Here is a 21,015-nt window from a genome sequence, read left to right on the forward strand (position 1 = left end):
TTGGCCCCTCAGCCTGTTTTGCAGGAGCCGCCAGCGTGATGGTTTTTAATTTTAACAGATCAAAAGTCGACAACAACGACCTTGTAGCCCATTAAGTCTAAAATAATTACAGTCAAATATAAGCGGGGCCAGCCAACTTTAATGTGCTTAAATACTTTTTGCTCATCTTCAAATTAAATCGTTCCCTATATGCCTCTGTAATATGCCGAATTCTCTTGCTGTTCACATAGGTGCGCCCTGAAATGTGCTGGGAAGCAGCTCAGAGCTGTGGAAATGCAGGGTTGGGTTTTTTTTCCTTTTTTTAAACAGTTTGACAGCAGCTAAACTATAGGATTTTTTTTAGGGTCCTTTTTTTTTTCCCCCTAAAGGTGCAAAAAAGTACGCACAGGGGTCTGGCTCCATAAAAGGAGTCCTCTGCCACCCAGTCCCAGGGTGAGCCAGTGGCCCGCCCTTGCTAAGGCCTGAGAACCCAACCGTGTGCAGCGGTCCTTGCGGTGGCTCGACAGGTGAGGTCGCGTGGGCAACGGAAGGAGACACAGACGCTGTCAAATTTATCATACATATTTACTTAATCTATACAGAATCGCGTAGATAAAATCAGATTCACATTAGTGAAAAATCTCTACAAAATGTCTTTGAAAAGCAAAACAAGACTGCCTCTGAACAATTCGTATCCTCATGAAAGACGTGGGCTGTAAAAATAAAGCCGTGTGTTTAGCACAAACTAGAAGATCTCTGCATCTTTTGTTTTTCACAGTTATTTCCATCTACAGTCTGAAAGAGGTAGATTTTTCTGCAACACCTGAGAATTGGATTGTGATAACCAGGTGTAATAAAGGCAGTTGCATACATAACTAAAAAACACTGGTCTCAAGACGAAGAAATGTACTCCTAACACGTCTGAGAGTGAAATGGTCCATGATCCAAGACCCAAGTATTCTCTACTCCTCGGAGTCTATGGCCACTACGAGTAACACACAGCAAGATCCCATGACGGTGCGACAGATGCAGCTGAAGTGAATGTGACATTTAAACCTTTTCTGGACCAGCCTAACAGCGGGACAGTGTTCTAGAACACGGACACAGGGCGTGCTACAAAGCCACAACACTGGGCTGGTGAGGTGATCGCTCTAGGAGGGTGTCTGCAGAGGGGCCTGTTTGTATTCGCAGGGTGATGGGCGGAAGGATTCCGAAAGGACCCCTCGTGCATCCCAAACAGAATCGACCTCCTTTAAATACCATGACCGCATCTAGCTACAGATACATAGTCAAAGCCGAAAGCAGCAGGCCAAGGACTGTTAATCACATCGCTTTAGAAAGCCCTTGAGAATAGGCAACGAGTCCGAGAATTACCTCTTCCACACAGGACAAGCACCACAAAGACACGTGGTGGGCTACACGAATGGCTTCAGTGAGAGCTGTACATCCAGCGGAGTTCTTGTGAAATAGGATCATTAGTACTAATTGTAAAGTAGATTATATTTCTGATAAATACCTTCATTCCTCTAGGGGAAAGGAGTCCAACATTTCATCTAGTAGCTGAAAGGAGTATTTATACGAGGCCGTCGGAGGAGGGGATATGTTTTTAGCTTCCGACTCATTTTTGACAGTCATGAGAGAACTGGCTCTGGTTTTCTTTCCCTCCACTCTCTGGCCCCTTGATTCCTATGACCAATGGTGGTGGAAGCTTCTATGAGACAACTTTCAATTCATTCAACCCACTTTAGACCATGAATAGGACAGGACTTTACAAAGACACTTTTAAAGAGAAAACCCTCTTAACTGGACAGAACGGACTTTGATTTAGTCCAGTGAGCAATTTGTGTCCGTTTGATAGTTTTGCTCTGTGGAATGTGGTAATACCAATTCTAGTAGAGCCTATTTCATAAATTATTTCAATGCAAGTTTTATCAGGGACAAAGTCCAAGCTTGCGTGGTACAACTTGACTTATTTGCCTATCTCAGCCATATTCAACACCCTTAGGAACAAAGAAAACTAACTGAGAAGTGACGTGCTTCATATGAAAAGTTCCCCCTTGATCCTACTACTGGCTCTTTTCTTAAAAAACAGTAATTAAGAAAAGGGTTGAGAACCAGACCAAAAGCATCATCGATCTTGACTACTAAAAACTCTCTGCCAAGTCTTCCCACAGTTAAAAGTGTGGGTTCCAGTCTTTATGTTTTAGAAATAAAACCCATTTCAGTTAGCATGATCCGCAATTCAAATTAACCTTTTTAAAAATCTGGAGAACTTCGCTGGCGGGATTCGCAAACAGTTGAACACCAAATTTCAAGTAGCTAGGAGGGCAGCGCAGTAGCGGAGGGACTTCTGCTTGGTGAAAGCTACACATGAACTTAACCCTCATTGTCTTACAATGACAACTACCGATGGCTGCCTTCTGCGGGAAGGGGAGGATGCGTACCCAAATCCCGAAGTAAGCAAACAAGCCGCCATACTCCAGAGCGAACATCTAGGTGGTCCGAGCTCAAACATGGATTCTAGTTCTAACCTGAAACCAAAGCAGTAGGATTGTTCTTAGTCACAAACATTAAGCCTGTTTTGTTTGCCCAATGATTGGTCTGTATCTACTACTGTAGAAGTGACACCTTTATGTACATCTGCCACGACTGAGTATTCGAGGCTTGCAGCCATGTCAATTTGATATAAATATTATCAAAAAGCTAATCTGAATCAAAGATGCTATGCTTATTTCTGACCCAACCCTAGTTTAGTTTTACTTGGCATTAAAGTGGGCTATTAGAGAAAACTAAATCATCTTGATTTTTTTTTTTTTTTGAGTTATATTAATGGAGGGGCGGGATGTTTGAATCAATATTGTTTTCACATCAGGGAACCATTATCAGAACAAAGTTCCCTTGTGATGATCGGCCCTATCTCGAGTGAAATTTGAGTAATTCTGTCCAAGGAACAGGGAAAATAGGACAAGGTGATGGTCACATGCATTCCATGGAAGGGAAATGAGGCAGATGTGCAACACGGCTGAGGAAAATGTATAGAGGAAAACTATTCAAAACTGCTAAGCAGCCTCCTGTACCACGTAAGTCCAGTAGTTCTAAGAAAATACAGATATGGTAGAAAAAGTAAGAAAATTTTCACCACAAAACCAATAGGTACTACTAACAGAAAGTTATACACAAAATAGAGCTCTCGATACAGTGATCATACTTCCTTTCAGTCAACGGACTCGATGCCCGGCGCGGCACCTGCAGACACGGCCGGTTTCTCCTTCGCGGGCCTGGGGGCGGCGTCCAGGGGGGCCCCCGGGGCGCTTCTAGAAGCAGTGTTCAGCTCCTTGGGGGCCTCCGGGCCAGGGCAGGGCTGCGTGGCGGGCAGCGCCGGATCCTCGGCCGCAGCTCTCCCGGAGACCTGCTCCTTCAAGACCTCCACCCTCTCGTTGAGCTCGTTCCGCTCCGTCTGGAGCGCCCGGCACAGCTTCTCTAACCGGTCCAGTTTGATCTGGAAGGCCTTGTACTCTTTATCACGGACAGTTTTCTGGAAGGGAAAAAGAGGGCTTACGTAACCTCGCTGAACACCAGTCCGTTCACGGGACACAAATTAACCTGAGCCGCGCTGGAAACCACTTGTTCAATCACGTCTCGGAGGAGGCGTTAGGTCTCCTCCGCCCGCACCTGAGCGGAAGCGGCTGCTCCGCCCAGACGTCTACGCGCACCAGGTGGGACTCACCGGTTCCCCACTGTGGGGGGGGGGGGGGGGGGGGAGGCAAAGAAATAACCGAAATGCCCTTTTAAAAGCATTTTGTATTGATCAACTACTAAGGAAATTTCAAGATACTCATCACAAAGCTAAAGATCAGAAACTTAAGGGCCTGATTAAACACGGAAAAGGATTCTCTTCCACATAGATTTCTCTTGTTCTACCACTTAGGTGAGAACGGGAGCGAGCCGGGAAATTGCGGGCGCGCACACGGTACATTTGGGCCGCAAAACCCCTCCTCTGCCGCCTTTTCCGAAGCCTCCGTCCAAGCAGGAGGGCAGGCAGCGGGGGCCGGTGGCGGCATCGCCGGAGGTGGGCCCCGCGGCGGCGGCGGCGACGGCCCCACCCGGATTCTTGCACACCGCCGAACTCGGCGATCAGACCGCGTGGACCCCTGCGACCCTCACAGGCTGCGGGCCCGCGACACCCCGCCGCTCTGCGGCCGCCCCCGCCCCGCGAGCCCCGAGGACGCTGGCAGACCGCGCGCAGCCGTCCCCGCCCCGGCTCTGGCAGCGGTGTCACCGCGCCGCCCTGCCCTGTGCGGGGCGGCAGCTCCATCCGTCCCGTGACGACGAACACACCTTAGTCGTGGGAAACCACCTCACCTCCTCAGCCATTTGCAGAAGCGCTTTGTTATTGTTTTCCCATTTGGTACGCCATATTATTGTTTCTTTTTCCAGTTTTTTAATTTTCTTTGTCATCTGTCAATCAACACAGTTGCAAATGTAAATTCTACGTTCCATCTCTCGCCACCCCGTCCCACCACAGAACCACGTTGCTCCCCCCGCCCCTCACCGCACCGGCCTGGCGCAGGGCCGCGCGGGAAGCGAAGGAGGGGCCCGCAGCGCGGGACACGCCGACCTGCCCCGCTCCGGAGGCCGCGGCGCGCGGAGGAAGCGGCCCGACGGCGCACACTGGCCGCTCTGACCTCGGCCGCCGCGCGCCTTTCCTTCTGCCTGGGGTTGACCGGGAGAGACCCGTCCCCGGGCCGGACGGAAACATGTCCAAGTTGGGGTCTTCTATTCACTAATCTGTCTGGTTCTTGGCAGGACAGGGGTGTCCAAGCTCCCTGCGAAGATTCAGAACTGATGATCTACCACAACATCCAAGACCACATCCGTTTCAAAACTACAGGCAGGGTCACTTCGGGAACATTCTAGCGACCAAGAAAAAAAGGGTCGTTTTATCCTTCGCTTTGGGCATCCTCCCAACTCTGCAAGACTGACTTTAGGTTTTCCTGAAGAGAAAATGGGCCCCCAAATAAGCGGAACATTCTTAAACCTGTAAGAACCCAGTTTTCAGAAATTCACAGCGAGACTTCTCTCGCCGCCCGGCCCCGAGCCCCGTTTTCAAGATTCCTCCGCGCACTGCTGACTGCGCCCCCGCTCCGATCCCACGCGGGGCGCCAAGCCAGGTGCCATCAGGGGAACAAGGATAGGACAGAGCCAGCGCCCTGCCACAAAACTGTAACACGAGGCAGGGTGGGACAAAGACCACGGGAAGAGCTAAGATCTGGGTCGAGTGTTGACCGACCGCGATCTCCAAGCAGAGAGCAGCAAGGACAGTGACCCCCAGAGCCTGTCTTAACCTCTGTTCAGCCTTAACAGGGCGCTCGCTGTGTGCAGGGACCCTCGGCTGGAAGGACCGGCTGGAAGAACCTGCTGGAAGGACCGGCTGGAAGGACCAGCGGGCCGCACTAATGCGCCACTCCCCGCACTCCCCGTCGCCTGGGTCCAAAAATACCGGAAGGTGGTAATTTGAGCACTTAACACGGCTAAGCAATGTCTGAAATAGTCCACTTTAGGGAGGTAGGTGTTTGTTATTTATACAGAAGACCCAGAAAGGTTCAACAGCTTGTCCCCAGCCACACATTATATGACGCAGCTGGGACACGACCCAGAGCCCACTCCCCCAGCCACTAAGTAAGACCTAGTTATAGTCACGACGAACATCTACTGGATGCTTACGAAGTGCCAGGCAATGCTGTACTTCTACCCAACCCACCACCATTTCATAAAGTCCCATTTTAAGGGGAATATGCCACATAAAATAAGGATGGATGGATGGACGGATGGACGGATGGATATACTCTGGTTCTCAGCTTGGTTATCAAGGATATTGCTTTCCTTAACGTAGACAAGAAAATTAAAAAATAAGTCAAATAAAGAATGAGTTTGGTTGAAGGAGAAAGAATTTAGTGGGAGGGGCGCCTGGGTGGCTCAGTGGGTTAAGCCTCTGCCTTTGGCTCAGGTCATGATCCCAGGGTCCTGGGATCGAGCCCCATATCAGGCTCTCTGCTCAGCAGCGAGCCTGCTTCCTCCTCTCTGCCTGCTTGTGCCTACTTGTGATCTGTCAAGTAAATAAATAAAATCTTTAAAAAAATTTTTTTTAGTGGGAGTATAGTCTAAAAAAAAAAAAACCAAAAAACTAAAGGTAGAGGGGCGCCTGGGTGGCTCAGTGGGTTAAGCCACTGCCTTCAGCTCAGGTCATGATCTCAGAGTCCTGGGATCCAGCCCCACATCAGGCTCTCTGCTCAGCAGGGAGCCTGCTTCCTCCTCTCTCTCTGCCTGCCTCTCTGCCTACTTGTGATCTCTCTGTCAAATAAATAAATAAAAATCTTAAAAAAAAAAAAAAAAAAAAAAACAAAACTAAAGGTAGAAACACTGGGGCACCTGGTTGGCTCAGTCATGGAGCGTGCAACTCTTGATCTCAGGGTTGTGAGTTTGAGCCCCATGTAGGGTGTGGAGATTACTTAAAAAAAAAAAAAAAAAAAAAAGATGGAAACACTGACATTTTGATTACATATAAATAAAAATACATAAATACAAATATACATAAATGTGTATGTGTGTGTGTGTATGAAATCAACCAACCAAAAGGTGTAATTACTATTCCTGGCTTGGATATCTTCAAATAATCTCCAAAAACACAAAGCTTTGGGAAGGAGGGGCGGGGTGCAACTGAGCGAATAAAACAAAAGACACAACAAAAAAGAAACCACTTTATGTGTAACAACAAGTTGAATTTAATACAGGAATTCACTTTAATAAAGCTGGTATTTAAGCACAGAGACCACTGGCTACATGGGGCACACCAAGGGCAAAATGACCAAATGGGATGCCACTGGACGGTCAGAGAAGAAATGAAGACTGTACCATAACAACAGCAACTCATCCAGGTCGTGTTCGTGCTTAAAACAGCTTCTTATATAAATTCCCTTTTAGGTAATATTCTACTAAAAATATGCAAGTACCTTTTCCATTTCCTGCCGGAAGGTTGTAAACAATTCATTGCTTTTTGCCATGGTAGTCTGGAATTCTTCAAACTTATCCATATAAAGAGAAAGCTACAGAAAAAAAGTAATGAAATATCCTGAGTTCCAGGTAAACAATTTAAAGCAATTCCTAAAGACTTTCTAAAAGGACATAATATGGTTAAACATTAGTTATCTGATACAAGTGACAGAAAGAGGAACACACACCCAGCCCTTGGCTACCAGAGACACCTGAAGTTCTATAACCCACTGAATCCCCTGAAACTGAGGAAATTTTGTTGACTTAAACATCTTTAGATGTAAAATGTTTAAAATGTACAAACAGGGGTGCCTGGGTTGCTCAGTCGGTTAAGCGGCTGCCTTCAGCTCTGGTCATGGTCCCAGGGTCCTGGGATCAAGCCCTGCGTCCAGCTCTCTGCTCAGCAGAGAGCTTGCTTCTCCCACTCTCTCTCTGCCTGCTGCTCTGCCTACTTGTGATCTCTGTCAAATAAATAAATACAAATTTTTTAAAAAATAGAATGTACAAATATTTACTAGCTCCAATCCACCAATTACCTCTCCTTACATTTGAGAAATTGTCCATGGAAAAAGAACATTCTTTTAGAACATCACCTGCATAGTTCCTAGCTTGGTATCAAGGATAGCTCTCTCTTTAACATAGGCAGGAAAACAAAACAGAAGTCGAAGCACTGGCTTGGGGGGCGGGGGAGGGGGGGTGGCGCAGGTGTGAGAATTCAGTGTGATGGATTGTTTGGACATTCGATTTGGACTGATTTGGGTATTGGGGGCCATGGCTCTAAAGTACACTTCAAATACTGGAAATTGTGATAACTATAATAATATTCCTGGTGTGTTATAGAATATCAAAAGTTTTAAATGCATGTTCATAGCTGTTTTCCTCGAAGATGGAATATCCAGGTAGACTGTTCCATCTGAGAGCTCAAAACTGGCCCATACTGGGTAGTCAGTAAGTGGCAACTACCATGACACCGAGACTTACATGCCTGCATTACAGAATAACGGGTCAACAAACACCAATCCAACTCTCTCCTCAACAAATGCTGGAAACTGACATGGTAAGAGTATAGAATGAGACCAACACTTGGCAAGGACAGCCACATTTAGACTAGGAAAAGTAAGACGTGACAGCCAAGGAGACAAACTAATGATCAAATAACACGACCCAGGGTGACACATATCGCTGACAACAGAAGTTTCACTGGTTAACAATCCAGCGGAATCCGAGCTGCCTGGGAGCTTCATAGAAGGGTCCTCTGGTGCTTTGCCCTGGAGAATTAGCAATGACTCCCACATTTAAGTCCATCTTCCAAAGCCATCTACAAATAGACTATATGCCTTTTCCACATCAATACTCTTCTCCATTTATATGGACAACTCAGAGCTAATAAGAGGTTCAAATTTCCTAGACGCAATCTAGCACAATCCTAGGTTATAGTGGAAAGTTAAAAAAAACTTGAATTTTCAAAGTTAGGCTACCTTTACAGGAAATGAGCATCACCACATCATAAAACATGCCCAAAGACAAAACAGCATTCAAAAGAGGTGCTCTTAAAGATTCAGACCAGTCTCAGGGCGCCTGGGTGGCTCAGTCGTTAAGTGTCTGCCTTTGGCTCGGATCATGATCCCAGGGTCCGGGGATCGAGACCCGCATCAAGCTCACTGCTCAGCAGGAAGCCTACTTCTTGCATTCCTCTCTGGCTGTGTCTCTATTAAATAAATTGATTAAATCTTAAAAAAAAAAAAAGATTCAGACCAGTCTCAATGTATCAAGTGCATTTTAGAACTAATTTAGAGACCTTACAAGATTAAATATAAATGTGTTGTCTAAGAAACTTTTAAAATAAACACTTTTCTCAACAGAATGTAATCTAGTTACTTGGAAAAGGGTGGACTATAGGTAAATGCCTAATTTCACCTGTCCATAAAGACATCAGAAGTATTTTCTGTACCTTTCCTTTGAGTGAGGAGGCAGTATCTGCTACCCTTACTACACATTAGACAAACACAGTGAAAGACTGCATTAGCACAAACAAGGGGTTTGGACTGAAAAATAGGGAAGCAACAAAGAAAAGCCTAGGCCCAGATGGTCTCATGGGTGAACTCCACCAAACATTTAAAGATGAATGAATGTCAATTCTTCCTAAAGTCTTCAAAAAAAAAAAAACAAAAATACTGAAGAGAAGGGACACTCCCCAATTCATTTTATATAAGGTCAGCCTTTACCCTGATATTAAAGCCAGATAAGGATACTATTAGAAAACTATAGGCCAACATCCCTGATAAATATAGCTGCAAAAATTCTCAACTAAATACTAGCAAACCAAACTCAATAGCACATTAAAAAGATCACAGACCATGACCAAATGGAATTCATCCCTGTGATGATGCAAGAATGGTTCAACATACACAAATCAATAAATGTGACATTCCACATTGATAAAATAAAGGAGAAAAATCATGATAATCTCATCAGGTGCAGAAAAAGCATCTGACAAAATACAACGTCCATTCATGATATAAACACTCAACAAATTGGGGACAGAAGGAATATACTTCAATGTAATAAAGGCCATACATGACAGACTCACAGCTAATATCGTACTCGACCATTAAAGGTTTAAAAGCTTTCCTTCTACTAGAATTCCTAGCCAGAGCAATTAGGCAAGAAAAATAAAAGGCATCCAAATCAGAAAGGAAAAAATAAAACTGTGTCTGTTTGCTGACAAAATGATCTTACATACAGGAAATCCTGAAGACTCCACCAAAAACCTGTTAAACTCAGTAAAGTTTCAGAATGTGAAACCAACATACAGAAATCAGTTGCATTTCTATACACTAACAACAAAATATCTGAAAAAGAAATTAAAAAAAAAAACCAATCCTAAATTTACAATAGCATCAAAATCACTAAAATACTTAGAAATAAATTTAACCAAGGATATAAATGATCTACTCACTGAGAACTAAGACACTGATGAAAAACTTGAACAACACAAAGTGGAAAAATATCTGTGTTCAAGGATCAGAAGTTAATATTATTAAAATGTCCGCACTACCCAAAGCCATCTATATTTAATCCCTACCAAAACCCCAATGGTATTTTTACAGAGATAGAAAAAACAAACCTAAAATTTGAATAGAACCACCAAAGAGCTGGAATAGCCAAAGCAATCCTGAGAAAGAACAAAACTGGATGGAGGCACCATGCTCCCTGACTTCCAACTATATTACAAAGCTAAAGCAGTCAAAACAGTATGCTACCAGCATAAAATCAGACACACAAAGGAAAAGAGTTGAGAGCCCAGAAATAAACCTATACACTATGGTCAACCAATATTTGACAAAGGAGCCAAGAATACTCAATGGGGAAAGGACAGTCTCTTCAATAAATGGTGTTGGGAAAACTGGACCCCTCTCTTGCCACTATTCACAAAAATTAAAGACTTAAACATAAGACCTGAAACCATAGAAACTCCTAGAAGAAAACACAGGTAAAAAAATTCCTTGAGGGGCACCGGGGTGGCTCAGTGGGTTAAGCCTCTGCCTTTGGCTCAGGTCATGATCTCAGGGTCCTGGGATCGAGCCTCGCATCAGGCTCTCTGCTCAGCGGGGAGCCTGCTTCCTCCTCTCTCTCTGCCTGCTGCTCTGCCTACTTGTGATCTCTCTGTGTCAAATAAATAAATAAAATTTTTTTAAAAATTCCTTAAAAGCAGTCTTGGAAATTTTGGTCATGATACCAAAGGCACAAGCAACGCAAGCAAAAATCAACAAGAGGGACTACACTGAACTAAAAAGCTTCTGTACATCAAAAACAACAAAATGAAAAGGCAATTATGGAATGGGTAAAAATACCTGCAGACCATATACCTGATAAGGGGTTAATATACAACATATATAAGGAGTTCACACGACTCAAGAGCAAAAAAACAAATATAATCCAATTTAAAAATGGACAGAAGACCTGAACTGACATTTTTCCAAAGACCTACAAATGGCCAACAGGAACATGAAAAGGTGTTCAACACCACTACTACTCAGGGACATGCAAATCAAAACCACAATGAGATGTCATCTCACCTGTTAGGATGGCTATTATCAAAAAGACAAGAGATGACAAATGTTGGCAAGGGTGTAGAGAAAAGAGAAATACTGGGCACTGTTGGTGGGAAGGTAAATCAGCAGTTACTGTGAAAACCAATATGGAGGTTTCTCAAAATTAATAACAGAACTAGCATGTGATCTAGGAATCCTACTTCTGGGTATATACCTGAAGATGATGAGATCACTATCTAAAAGTGATACATATGCACTCCTATATTCACTGCAGCATTATTCAAAATAGCCAAGATATGGAAACAGCCTAAGTGCCTACTAACAGATGAATGGATAAAGAAAATGTGGTATAAATACATAATGCAATATTATTCAGTCATTAAAAAAAAAAAAAAAAAAAAGAGGGGTGCCTGGCTGGCTCAGTGGGTTAAGCCTCTGCCTTCGGCTCAGGTCATGATCTTAGGATCCTGGGATAGAGCCCCGCATCAGGCTCTCTGCTCAGCGGGGAGCCTGCTTCTCGCTCTCTCTCTGCCTACTTGTGATCTCTGTGTCAAATAAATAAATAAAATCTTAAAGAAAAAAAGAAATAAATCTTTCCATTTGTGATAATATGGATGGACCTTTAGGGCATTATGCTAGATGAAATAGGCCAGAGGAAAGACACTGTATGATCTCACTTATATATGGAATCTAAAAAAGCCAAACTCCTAGAAATAGAAAGTGGAGTGGTGGTTGTCAGGAGCTGATGGGAAGGGGACATCCAAAGATAATGGTCAAAGGGTACAAATTTTCAGTTAGAAGATGAATGCGTTTGGAGGATCTAATGTACAGCATGGTGACTACACTTAATAGCGTGTCATATACTTTAAAGAGAAGAAAAAAGTAGGGAAGGCCCCATTAAAATTACCATCTCCATGGCTCTGAGAGTAGAGTGGTTAATAGGCAATTTTTAAAACGGGTTATATGTTCTCACAGCACAAAATTGTGAAGATTTTAGGTTCAACTATATGAAACTGCCATTTCTGTAGGTCAAAGAAGTATCAGCGATTTCATGTAATTCAACTTAATACAAAAGAGTGCCGATCTGCAGACTCCTCGGTTCTTCGTTAGTTGAAAATTAGCAGACCCACATGGAAGCAGACTGAGAAAGGGACGAAACACCTGGGGTATTGGAAAGGGGACGCTGCAGACAGTATCACCAACTGTCCCAGTCTACTGAGACCTAAGTGCTTCCTGGGACACAGGACTCTGAGTGCTAAAACCACAAAAATCCTGGGCAAATCAGGATGAGCTGGTCACCCTAAATGAAGAGGAAAACTCCAAGAGGGACACGTGATCTACTCTCAGTTCTGGCTGGGAACAAGCATAAGCACCTTAGAGAAGATTCAAGGTATATATCAAATGAACCATAGATTTTTTTTTAACAAATGCTACTATACCCTGCTGTCAAGTTACCTGCTGTTTTAGTTGTACTTCTTGCTGTTTCATTTGTTCATATTTGTGCCTCGATTCTGTTGCTTCTTTTAATAACTAGAAAACAGAAACATTCTGGCAAAATACTAATAGTAATTACAAATATGATTATAATGTCAAATGACCAGAGAGAGAGAGTTAGGCTTAATCCTTCCACTCATTATTTTACAAAAACTACAAGCCTATAGATAAAATTTTCGGTTACATCAATTGCTCATTACCTCTCCAATCTGTTCTACTTGGTAACATTCAGGAATGTTGGAACACTCTTTTACTGCTTAGAAAGAGTACCCTGGAGGCCGAATAATAGGTTTACAAAACTCAGGGTTAAACTGTTATGTTTCAGGTGAAAATAATTAGAAGTTTGGTATTAGCAGAAAACATGACTAGGAATCTTGACAGTATCTCGACGACTCAGAAATCCACTTTACTCCTTGAGAGTCAGGATGAGGCAGAGTGAAGGAGTATGGAGCAGAGCAATGAAATCAGAGACCAGTTTCTGATCACTTCTTAAAAAGCAGGGGAGAAGTGGTTGAGAGCTTTAATTTATATACTTGACTTTTCAAGAAAAAGTTATACAGTGAAACAGTTAGTAACTGTTGAAATTCAGCCCCTGAAGTAAAAAGTCACATGTAGCCCAAATAAGCCCTAAAAAGTCATTAAACCAACTATAAAGTATATACGTGCAATGTATGTATGTGTGTGTGAACATATGAAATTTATACCCTCACTTTGGAAAGAACGGTTTCTTCAATTATACACAGGAAAGCATTATTAATTCTCACAGAAGATGGTGCTGTATGAAAAACAGGTCTCTCTTAAGCCTAGACCCACACTCAACATGGTAAGTTCACATCATGAGGGCCGCTCACAGAGCCTTCACACCAGGCTTGCCTCAAGGCCTGTGCTACTTGAGTGAGAGCTGGATGAGCAGTCCTCATTGCCATCATCATTTCTCATCTTTATTGGGGGGGGGGGGCGCGCTAAGCACATAAAGTTGAATTTGCGTTTGTTAAATATACATACCCAATGAGACTCCACTGTATTCACAATTACTGACAGGCAATATAGTCTGAACATACACTCTGGGAACGAAGCTGAGTGATTAGGTATAGAGAATTCTGTTAAAATTTTATCATAAAATTATACCAGAGTAAATAGACAAATAGGTTTCCTAGTTTCAAGTTACTTGTTTGAAAGCAAAGTATCAGGGTATATGGGAGACCAGTGTTTGGTAAGCTCAATATTAAACTGAACCACCACATTTAATGTGTTGAATACTGGTATAATTCTTAAACCTGGTGACCATTACCAAAGTGAAATAACTGTAAGCATGAAAAAGTCGAATGAGTGCAGATCTTTCTACTAATTTGGTCTAATCTCTCCCATGTGTCTTCTGTATAAAAAAAAAAAGTTAAACAGAAATAAATAGCCAAATACTTTCTAACACACACATGGCCTTCTCAGTCTAGAACAAAAAACCAATTAGCATGACCCAGGTGCTCTATTAACATAGAATAAGTATTTTGAATGGCTTTGGTTACAATTTTGACAATAAATTTCTTTTTTTAAGAAAGAGAACTTACAAACTCTCTCTCTCTTTGATGTTTTTCATCAGCTTCTTTTATTAGCTGTGTCGTCTGCTGAAGCTTGGCATCCACAAGCTGTTGTTGTAATTCCTTATGTTTGAACACTTTATCAATATGCTATGGGAGAAGTAAAATTTCTTACATCACTTAATGAAAAAGGAACACAGTGATGAGGAAACAACACGAGTTACAATACCTTGCTTATTCTTACCCTGCTTTTCCTGCTAATACCCCCATAGCTGAGGACATTGGGTCCATGAGTTTCTAGAAAAGTGAGCTTTACCTCACCTTGCAAGCCCTCCTGGGTTTGCACTTGCAGGAAAGGAGCCTTCCAGCTGCTACCCTGTACCCCTCCCTTTCGGAGACGGACTGTCAAGGAGCCTCATTAACCACACACTTGTACCTCCTATTCCTGCCTTACAATGAAAATGAGGCTCAAAAATGTATCAAGAAAAAGACGGATGAGCTCATCAAACTGTTGGCCCCATATACCAGACACAGCAACTCCTGGGTATTTTTCTCCCCTTTAAGTTTCCCAAATTTCTCAGCCGGACGCAGCATGCTGTGACAACTGAAGTGGCCCCAGGTCAAGTCCTGGCTGGCGCGTGGCCTGGGGGAGATTTTGCCCTTGCTGACTCTCGCATCCCTCCTCCAAGCGGAGATAGCCACATTTGCCGCAGAGCTCTAAAAGCCAATGTGGTGGTTCTGCTGTGTAAGGTGCCCGGTGCCCAGCACATATTAGACATTTGCTAAGATGTCATTACGATTTCCAAACAAAATTGTTAAGTAGTTATTTACTACAATACAGTCATCAGAACACCCCTTCTCAGATGTACAGAGTAACTCTTCCTGACCAAAGAACATCCGATAACGCTCAAAATAAGACTCATATGTAATGTGCTTAAATGTACATAGTTTAAGTTTCCTACATCTATCATGTGTCAGACTGTCATATTAAAAACTAAAAGAACAATTTTAGGAAAATTGAGGCCTTTATAATCTAATATAAAATTTATTCTCTAGGGCAAAAAAGTTCCTTCAATAAACACTCAAAGGAAAAAAAAAAGAGTGAAGAGGAAATCATTTTTTTTTTTAAAGATTTTATTTATTTACTTGACAGAGAGAGACACCAAGAGAGGGAACAGAAGCAAGGGGAGTGGGAGAGGGAGAAGCAGGATTCCTGCTGAGCAGATAGCCTGATGCGGGACTCGATCCCAGGATCCCGGGATCCTGACCCGAGCCCAGGGCAGATGGTTAACAACTGAGCCACCCAGGCACCCCTGGAAATCTTCATGCTACAGACTTGAAACCGATCAATCAGTGAAACAGATGCACTTTGTTTAGAGCTTGATTCAAAGAGCTTAAAAAAAAAAAAAAATTGGGGGGGGGGGGGAGAGACACAACTACAGAAAATTCAACGATGACTCAGTGTTTAACATTAAGTAATTACTGTTAATTTTGTTACGTGTGAAAACAATAGCGTGGTTGTGCTTAAAAAAAGAATCCTTATCTTTTTGAGGTACACCCTCAAATATATATGAACAGAATGGAATAGAACACCTTGAAGTTGTATCAAAATAACCCAGGGCAAGCTGATGGGAATAAAGCTGAAACTGTGATTTCATCTGCTAAAACCAGATGACATATTCTCTACTTTTAAGTTTATAATTCTCCATTTAAAAAAGGGAGAAGAAGGCAGAGAGTGATTAAGGGGCACTGGGTGACTCAGTCAGTTGAGTGTTCAACTCGTGATTTTGGCTCAGGTCATGATCTCAGGGTCCTGAGATGGAACCCTGCTTTGGGCTCCTGGGCTCCGTGCTCAGAAGGGAGTCCGCTTGGGATTCTCTCTCTCCCTCTGCCCCTCCCCCCACGCCCGCATGCACTCTCTCTCAAATAATAAAGAAACAATCTTTTTAAAAAAAGTATTTTTTGAAGGGCTGAATGTAAGACTCTAAGTTAGCATGATCTACAGTTTGCCTTCAAAACTGAATACAGTAATCCACAGAGGGGCCAATCTTTTTTTCCCTTTAACCAGCTATTTTAATCTACTTGTGTAGGGTTACAACACACACAAAAGCACGTTTCCCTAACTTCAAAGGCAGGGGATGCACTGTATAAAAAGCCTGATGCCAGCAGAAAGGACGGATACCTACCATTTGCATCGACATGGATGAACTGGAGGGGATTATGCTGAGTGAAATAAGTCAAGCAGAGAAAGATAGTTATCATATGGTTTCACTCATATGTGGAATATAAGGAATAGTGTAGAGGACCACAGGGGAAGGGAGGGAAAACTGAATGGAAGAAATCAGAGAGGGAGACAAACCATGAAAGACTCTAGACTCCAGGAAACAAACTGAGGGTTACAGAAGGGACGGGGGTGGGAGGATGGGGTAAACAGGTGATGGGCGTTAAGGAGGGCCCATGTGGTGACGGGCACTGGATGCTATATGCAACTCATGAATCACTGAACGCTACATCAAAAACTAATGATGTGCTCTATGCTGGCTAACTGAAAATAAGGGAAAAAAACTTTTAGCAGATAAACATGTGAAAGAAATAAACATCATTTTCTTTGAATAAATAAATAAATAAATAAAAAGCCTAATGTCTCTAATCCTGCCCATTTGGCCTGTAAAAATGAGAAGGCTTTAAAAAACAAAAAAACAGACCATCACCTGTTTGCTTTTAATTAACACCTCTGAATTGCCTGACTAGCCTGAAAAAGTCTTAGTCGGAGACCAATGACCAAGACCAGCAGGCATGGATCCTTCCAATAAGCTTTTTACTTCAGTGGGTATGAGAGTTTAGAAATAGGTTCTATTTTTCCTCTCAAATAGTATAGAACCTCCACTAAAAGAAAGAATCTAAAACGCAGGTATAATACAACGGTAATGTAGACTGTATAGGTTATCACAGATGTCTGAGTTACAGTGTATCTGAAGGCCAAATATTTATTATTAGTCTAGATAAGGGGGGAAATCTGCATGCTAAAGATGCAATCTTGTAGCATCAGGTGGAAGACAAGGAGCACTTAACACTTCTCTAAGAAACCGCCTCACCTACCCACAGCCACAGACTCTTCTCAACTATCTAAGTGACAACCCCCAAGACTCCTGTTCTTGTGGTGGCTAAAGTTTTCCTGAGAAAAACCCAACTTGCACTACGCAAATATAAAAGTTCTAAAACATCCTGTGACGGTAGTATTCCTCTGGCAGTGAATGGGGAGAAACCCCCGTTGATCACGAGAAGCTGTCTAACCAACAGAATGGCTTTACCTCCTCCCTCAGAGCGTACTGTTCAATGAGCTTCTTCAGCTTCTCTCCCAGCTCAATGTTTTCCTGGCGGAGCTTGGCGTTGTGTATGTCATGTTGCTCCAGCTGAGCCTGGATTTCATTTAAAGTGATCTGGAAGTGTGCGGTGGCTTCTTTACGTCTTTCTTCCTCCTCTCGTGCCTGCTGCATATTTTCTTCCTTATTATCCAAAAAAACTCTTGTTAATGGTATAGACTTACACAGAAGATACTCATAAAAGCTGCCGCTGCTCCAGGGGTTTACTTATTGTGACCCTAAACGGTTGCTTCTGAACTCTGATTCCCCTTCCCTTTATCTGGAACCAGAAGGTGATCATCTGATAAGCACACAGCTTTTCCTGAGTAGACAATCAGAGAGGCAAACTGCCCTGCTGTAAAACGAGTGCTATGTGCTATTCTAAAAGTACTTAGCCTCTGGGTACTGGGGGTAGGCAAGGGTGGTTTGGCCATGCAGCTGGTGAACAGCTCCTAAGGAGCTCAGCGGCTGTTTTCCCTCCCCAGATCCAGTCTCTGCCTCAAGTCTGTTTCTGTTCGGCTTCGCATTCATGTCAGCTTCTCCTACGTGGTAATCAACTACCTCAGTGCTCAGCAAAAAAATGGCAACTCTGAGTTTCCTAAGCCAGGGCTCCAGGCAGGTAAGCTGTGGTCTAAAAATCAATCTCAATTAGATTTCCCATGGCCAGGTATGAGGTCCATTAAGAAGCACGAGGCCAAGCAAAATAGTAGACAACTGGTTGCTATCTGTCTCCATGTAGAGACAAAAGATTTACTTCAAATAGGTACACAGTGATTATAAAATAAGCCAAGCCAGTGTCAGTCCCTCCTGAAAAACAGAAAACTGAACCAACTAACCTTTAATGTCTTATTGTGACGCTGCAGTTCCCGGCAAAGAGACTCTAGTTTGCTTCTTGCCAATATAGCCTTGCTGTGCTCACTCTGCAAGTGAACTTTCTCTTTCACAATTTGGGCTTGTTTCTTCTGCAGAATCTTCATTTGCTTCTGAACATTCCTGCTTTCCTCCAGCTAAAATTAATAAACACTTTACAATCAGGAAGTACAATGAAAACCTTTGAGTTACGGCTGGAGGAATTACACTAAGAACTATGGAACTACATTTTCGAAAACCAAGTACTACAGTATTTTTTAAAACTTATTTTGTAACATATTACTCTGCCAACCTTCTCTTTTCTAGTCATGATAGGAAAGTAAACAAATAATTAAGGATAGGGGAAAAAACAATCTTAATCTACTTAAAAAAAAAAAAACAAACAAAACTCTACCCCTAAAGCGGGGCTCAAACTCACAACCCTGAGATCAAGAGTCACACGCTCTACCGACTGAGCCAGCCAAGCACCCCTTAATCTCTTATTAAAAATTGTTAAATGGTGTTTTTGGAAAAACTTTAGAAATCAACACCATGGAGTTTTACTTTTCTGAAAAACACAGAGGCTGCTCTATTGAAATGGTCCTCCAAATTAGAATAAGCAGTACTGGGTCACCGGCGTGGCTCAATCAGCTAAGCATCCAATTCCAGATTTTGGCTCAGGTCAGGATCTCTGGGTTGTGAAACTGAGCCCCGCACCGGGCTCCACGCTGGGTGTAGAACCTGCTGAAGGTTCTCTCTCTCTGTCTCCCTCTGCCCACACTCCCCTCCTCAGCTCAGGCACATGCACGTGCTAAGAAAAAAAAAAAAAACAGAAAAGAAAAGAAAAAGCAGCATTCAAGTTTTTTGTGAGAAAGAGAGGAATTGCTGCAATTTTAGGTTTGGAGCAAGTAAGTATATCTCAAGGTTAAATCAACGCTAACAGATTAAGACAGCAATCTTCCTGACGGTTTCACAGAAAAGATGCTGAGTCAATTTCAAGAGCAAGAGTGACACCTTGTGGCCTATCAAAACACACCAAGCATCCTTAAATGCCATATGCTCACAGCTATTAAAAACATCCTTACAGAAATTCTTGCAGAAAAAATAATTTTATTTTTGTATAATACTTTTGCAAAGTAACGTTATTATGACCACAGGTGCAGCACAGCTGCAGGAGGCTCCCCGCCTGTGCAGACGATCTGTAACTCCGCAGAGAGCTGCAAGCCCCGCCCTCTCGGGCTCAAGGTGATCACAGTCCCGAATCCCAGGATCACCGTTCCTTTGCTCTTCTCGTTCACCTCATTTGTGTGTGGTCCTAAAAGAACTGTTCTGGTTTCAGTTATTTTGACTTTTCTGTGGCTAGTGCAATTAAAAAACTGAATATCTTCTTGAATTTAAATTGAGCTTAAATAGCTGCGTGTAGCTAACGGCTACCATTTTGGACAGCACAACTGTATATTATATTGCTAGAACGCATCCAAATTGTTTGCACAGATCAAGAAACAGAAAACCGTTTCTGTAAATGGCCAAAAAGTAAGTGTTTTAGGCTTTGTGGGCCACATACTCTGTTGCATTGTCGTCTTCTTTTCCTTAAACACTTTAAAAACGTAAAACCATTCTTAGCTTGAGGGCAGTACAGAAACAGGCCTCCGCAGATTTGGCCCCACTGGTTACAGGACATCTCACTTAAAAAATATGCCACACACAGCGTACTTTACTGACCCATTCTCAAGCCAATGGGCATTTGGGTTGTTCCCAGACTTGACTGCTTACAGTGTCATGAACACTGTCCTATGTGCTCCCTGCTGTACACACGCAAGAACTTGTCTGGGTGCAAACCTAGGAGTGGGACTGCTAGGCAGTGACTCATGTTCTACTTCACATGACAATGCCAAACTCTTTTTGAGAGTGGCTGGCAAATTTATTCTCCCATCAGCAACTTAGAAGAGATCATGTAGATAGAGGCACATCCTCTCCAAAACTAAGTACAATCAGAATTCTTAATTTATGCCGCTGCAGTGGATATAAAATCACATCTCATTCTGGTCCAGATTTGCATTTCCCTGATCACTAATAAAGTCGAACATCTCTTTATATGTTTATGTACCTTTATGTTAAGGTATCTTTGTATCTTCATGTTTTTCCACTTCTCTAAAATGCCTCTTACCTGTCTCTTGCCCAGTTTCCCATTGGGTTATTTGTTCTTTTTGTATTCATTTGTAGGTGTTCCTTAGATATTCCTGAAACTAAATATTCTGTTGGTTGTATTTGCTGGAATATGTTCTTCCCAGTTTTTTTAATGTGACGTCTCACTGTCTTTTGAAGTGTCTTTTGCTGAACAGAAAGTTAATTTCAACACAGCCAATTCTTGCAATCCTTTCTCTGAGAGTGCTTTCTGTGTTGTAAGAAATCCTTCCCTTGCGGCGCCTGGGTGGCTCAGCTGGTTAAGCATGAGACTCTTGATATCAGCTCAGGTCAGGGTCTCAGATTTGTGAGACAGAGTCCCGCATTGGGCTTCACACTTGACAGTGAGTCTGTTTGTGGTTGGTTCTCTCTCCCTCTCCTCCCACTCCTCTCTGTCTCTTCCTAAAATAAATAAAATAGGGGAGCCTAGGTGGCTCAGTCATTAAGCATCTGCCTTCAGCTCAGGTCATGATCCCAGGGTCCTAGGATCAAGCCCCGCATCAAGCT

At 42.9% G+C, this 21,015-nt stretch overlaps 1 protein-coding gene across 3 annotated transcripts in view; it reads right to left on the reverse strand.

The window, feature by feature from the left end:
* Positions 1–545: 545 nt before the first annotated feature.
* The window catches only part of TXLNG (taxilin gamma), a 57,670-nt gene continuing 37,200 nt past the window's right edge, over positions 546–21,015 (reverse strand). Inside the window, exons 4-10 of one of the 3 annotated variants that reach the window (XM_047714692.1) lie at positions 18,312–18,482; positions 17,425–17,619; positions 14,144–14,263; positions 12,540–12,614; positions 6,990–7,082; positions 4,342–4,437; positions 546–3,514 (exon numbers count right to left, since the gene is read on the reverse strand). In XM_047714692.1, coding sequence (XP_047570648.1) covers positions 3,194–3,514; positions 4,342–4,437; positions 6,990–7,082; positions 12,540–12,614; positions 14,144–14,263; positions 17,425–17,619; positions 18,312–18,482 — 1,071 coding nt within the window. In that variant the 3' untranslated portion in view covers positions 546–3,193. The remainder of the gene's footprint in view (positions 3,515–4,341; positions 4,438–6,989; positions 7,083–12,539; positions 12,615–14,143; positions 14,264–17,424; positions 17,620–18,311; positions 18,483–21,015) is intronic. The other 2 variants (XM_047714693.1, XM_047714694.1) reach the window with 2 other exon arrangements.

This window comes from Lutra lutra, chromosome X, assembly GCF_902655055.1.
Source record: "Lutra lutra chromosome X, mLutLut1.2, whole genome shotgun sequence".
Lineage (NCBI taxonomy): Eukaryota > Metazoa > Chordata > Mammalia > Carnivora > Mustelidae > Lutra > Lutra lutra.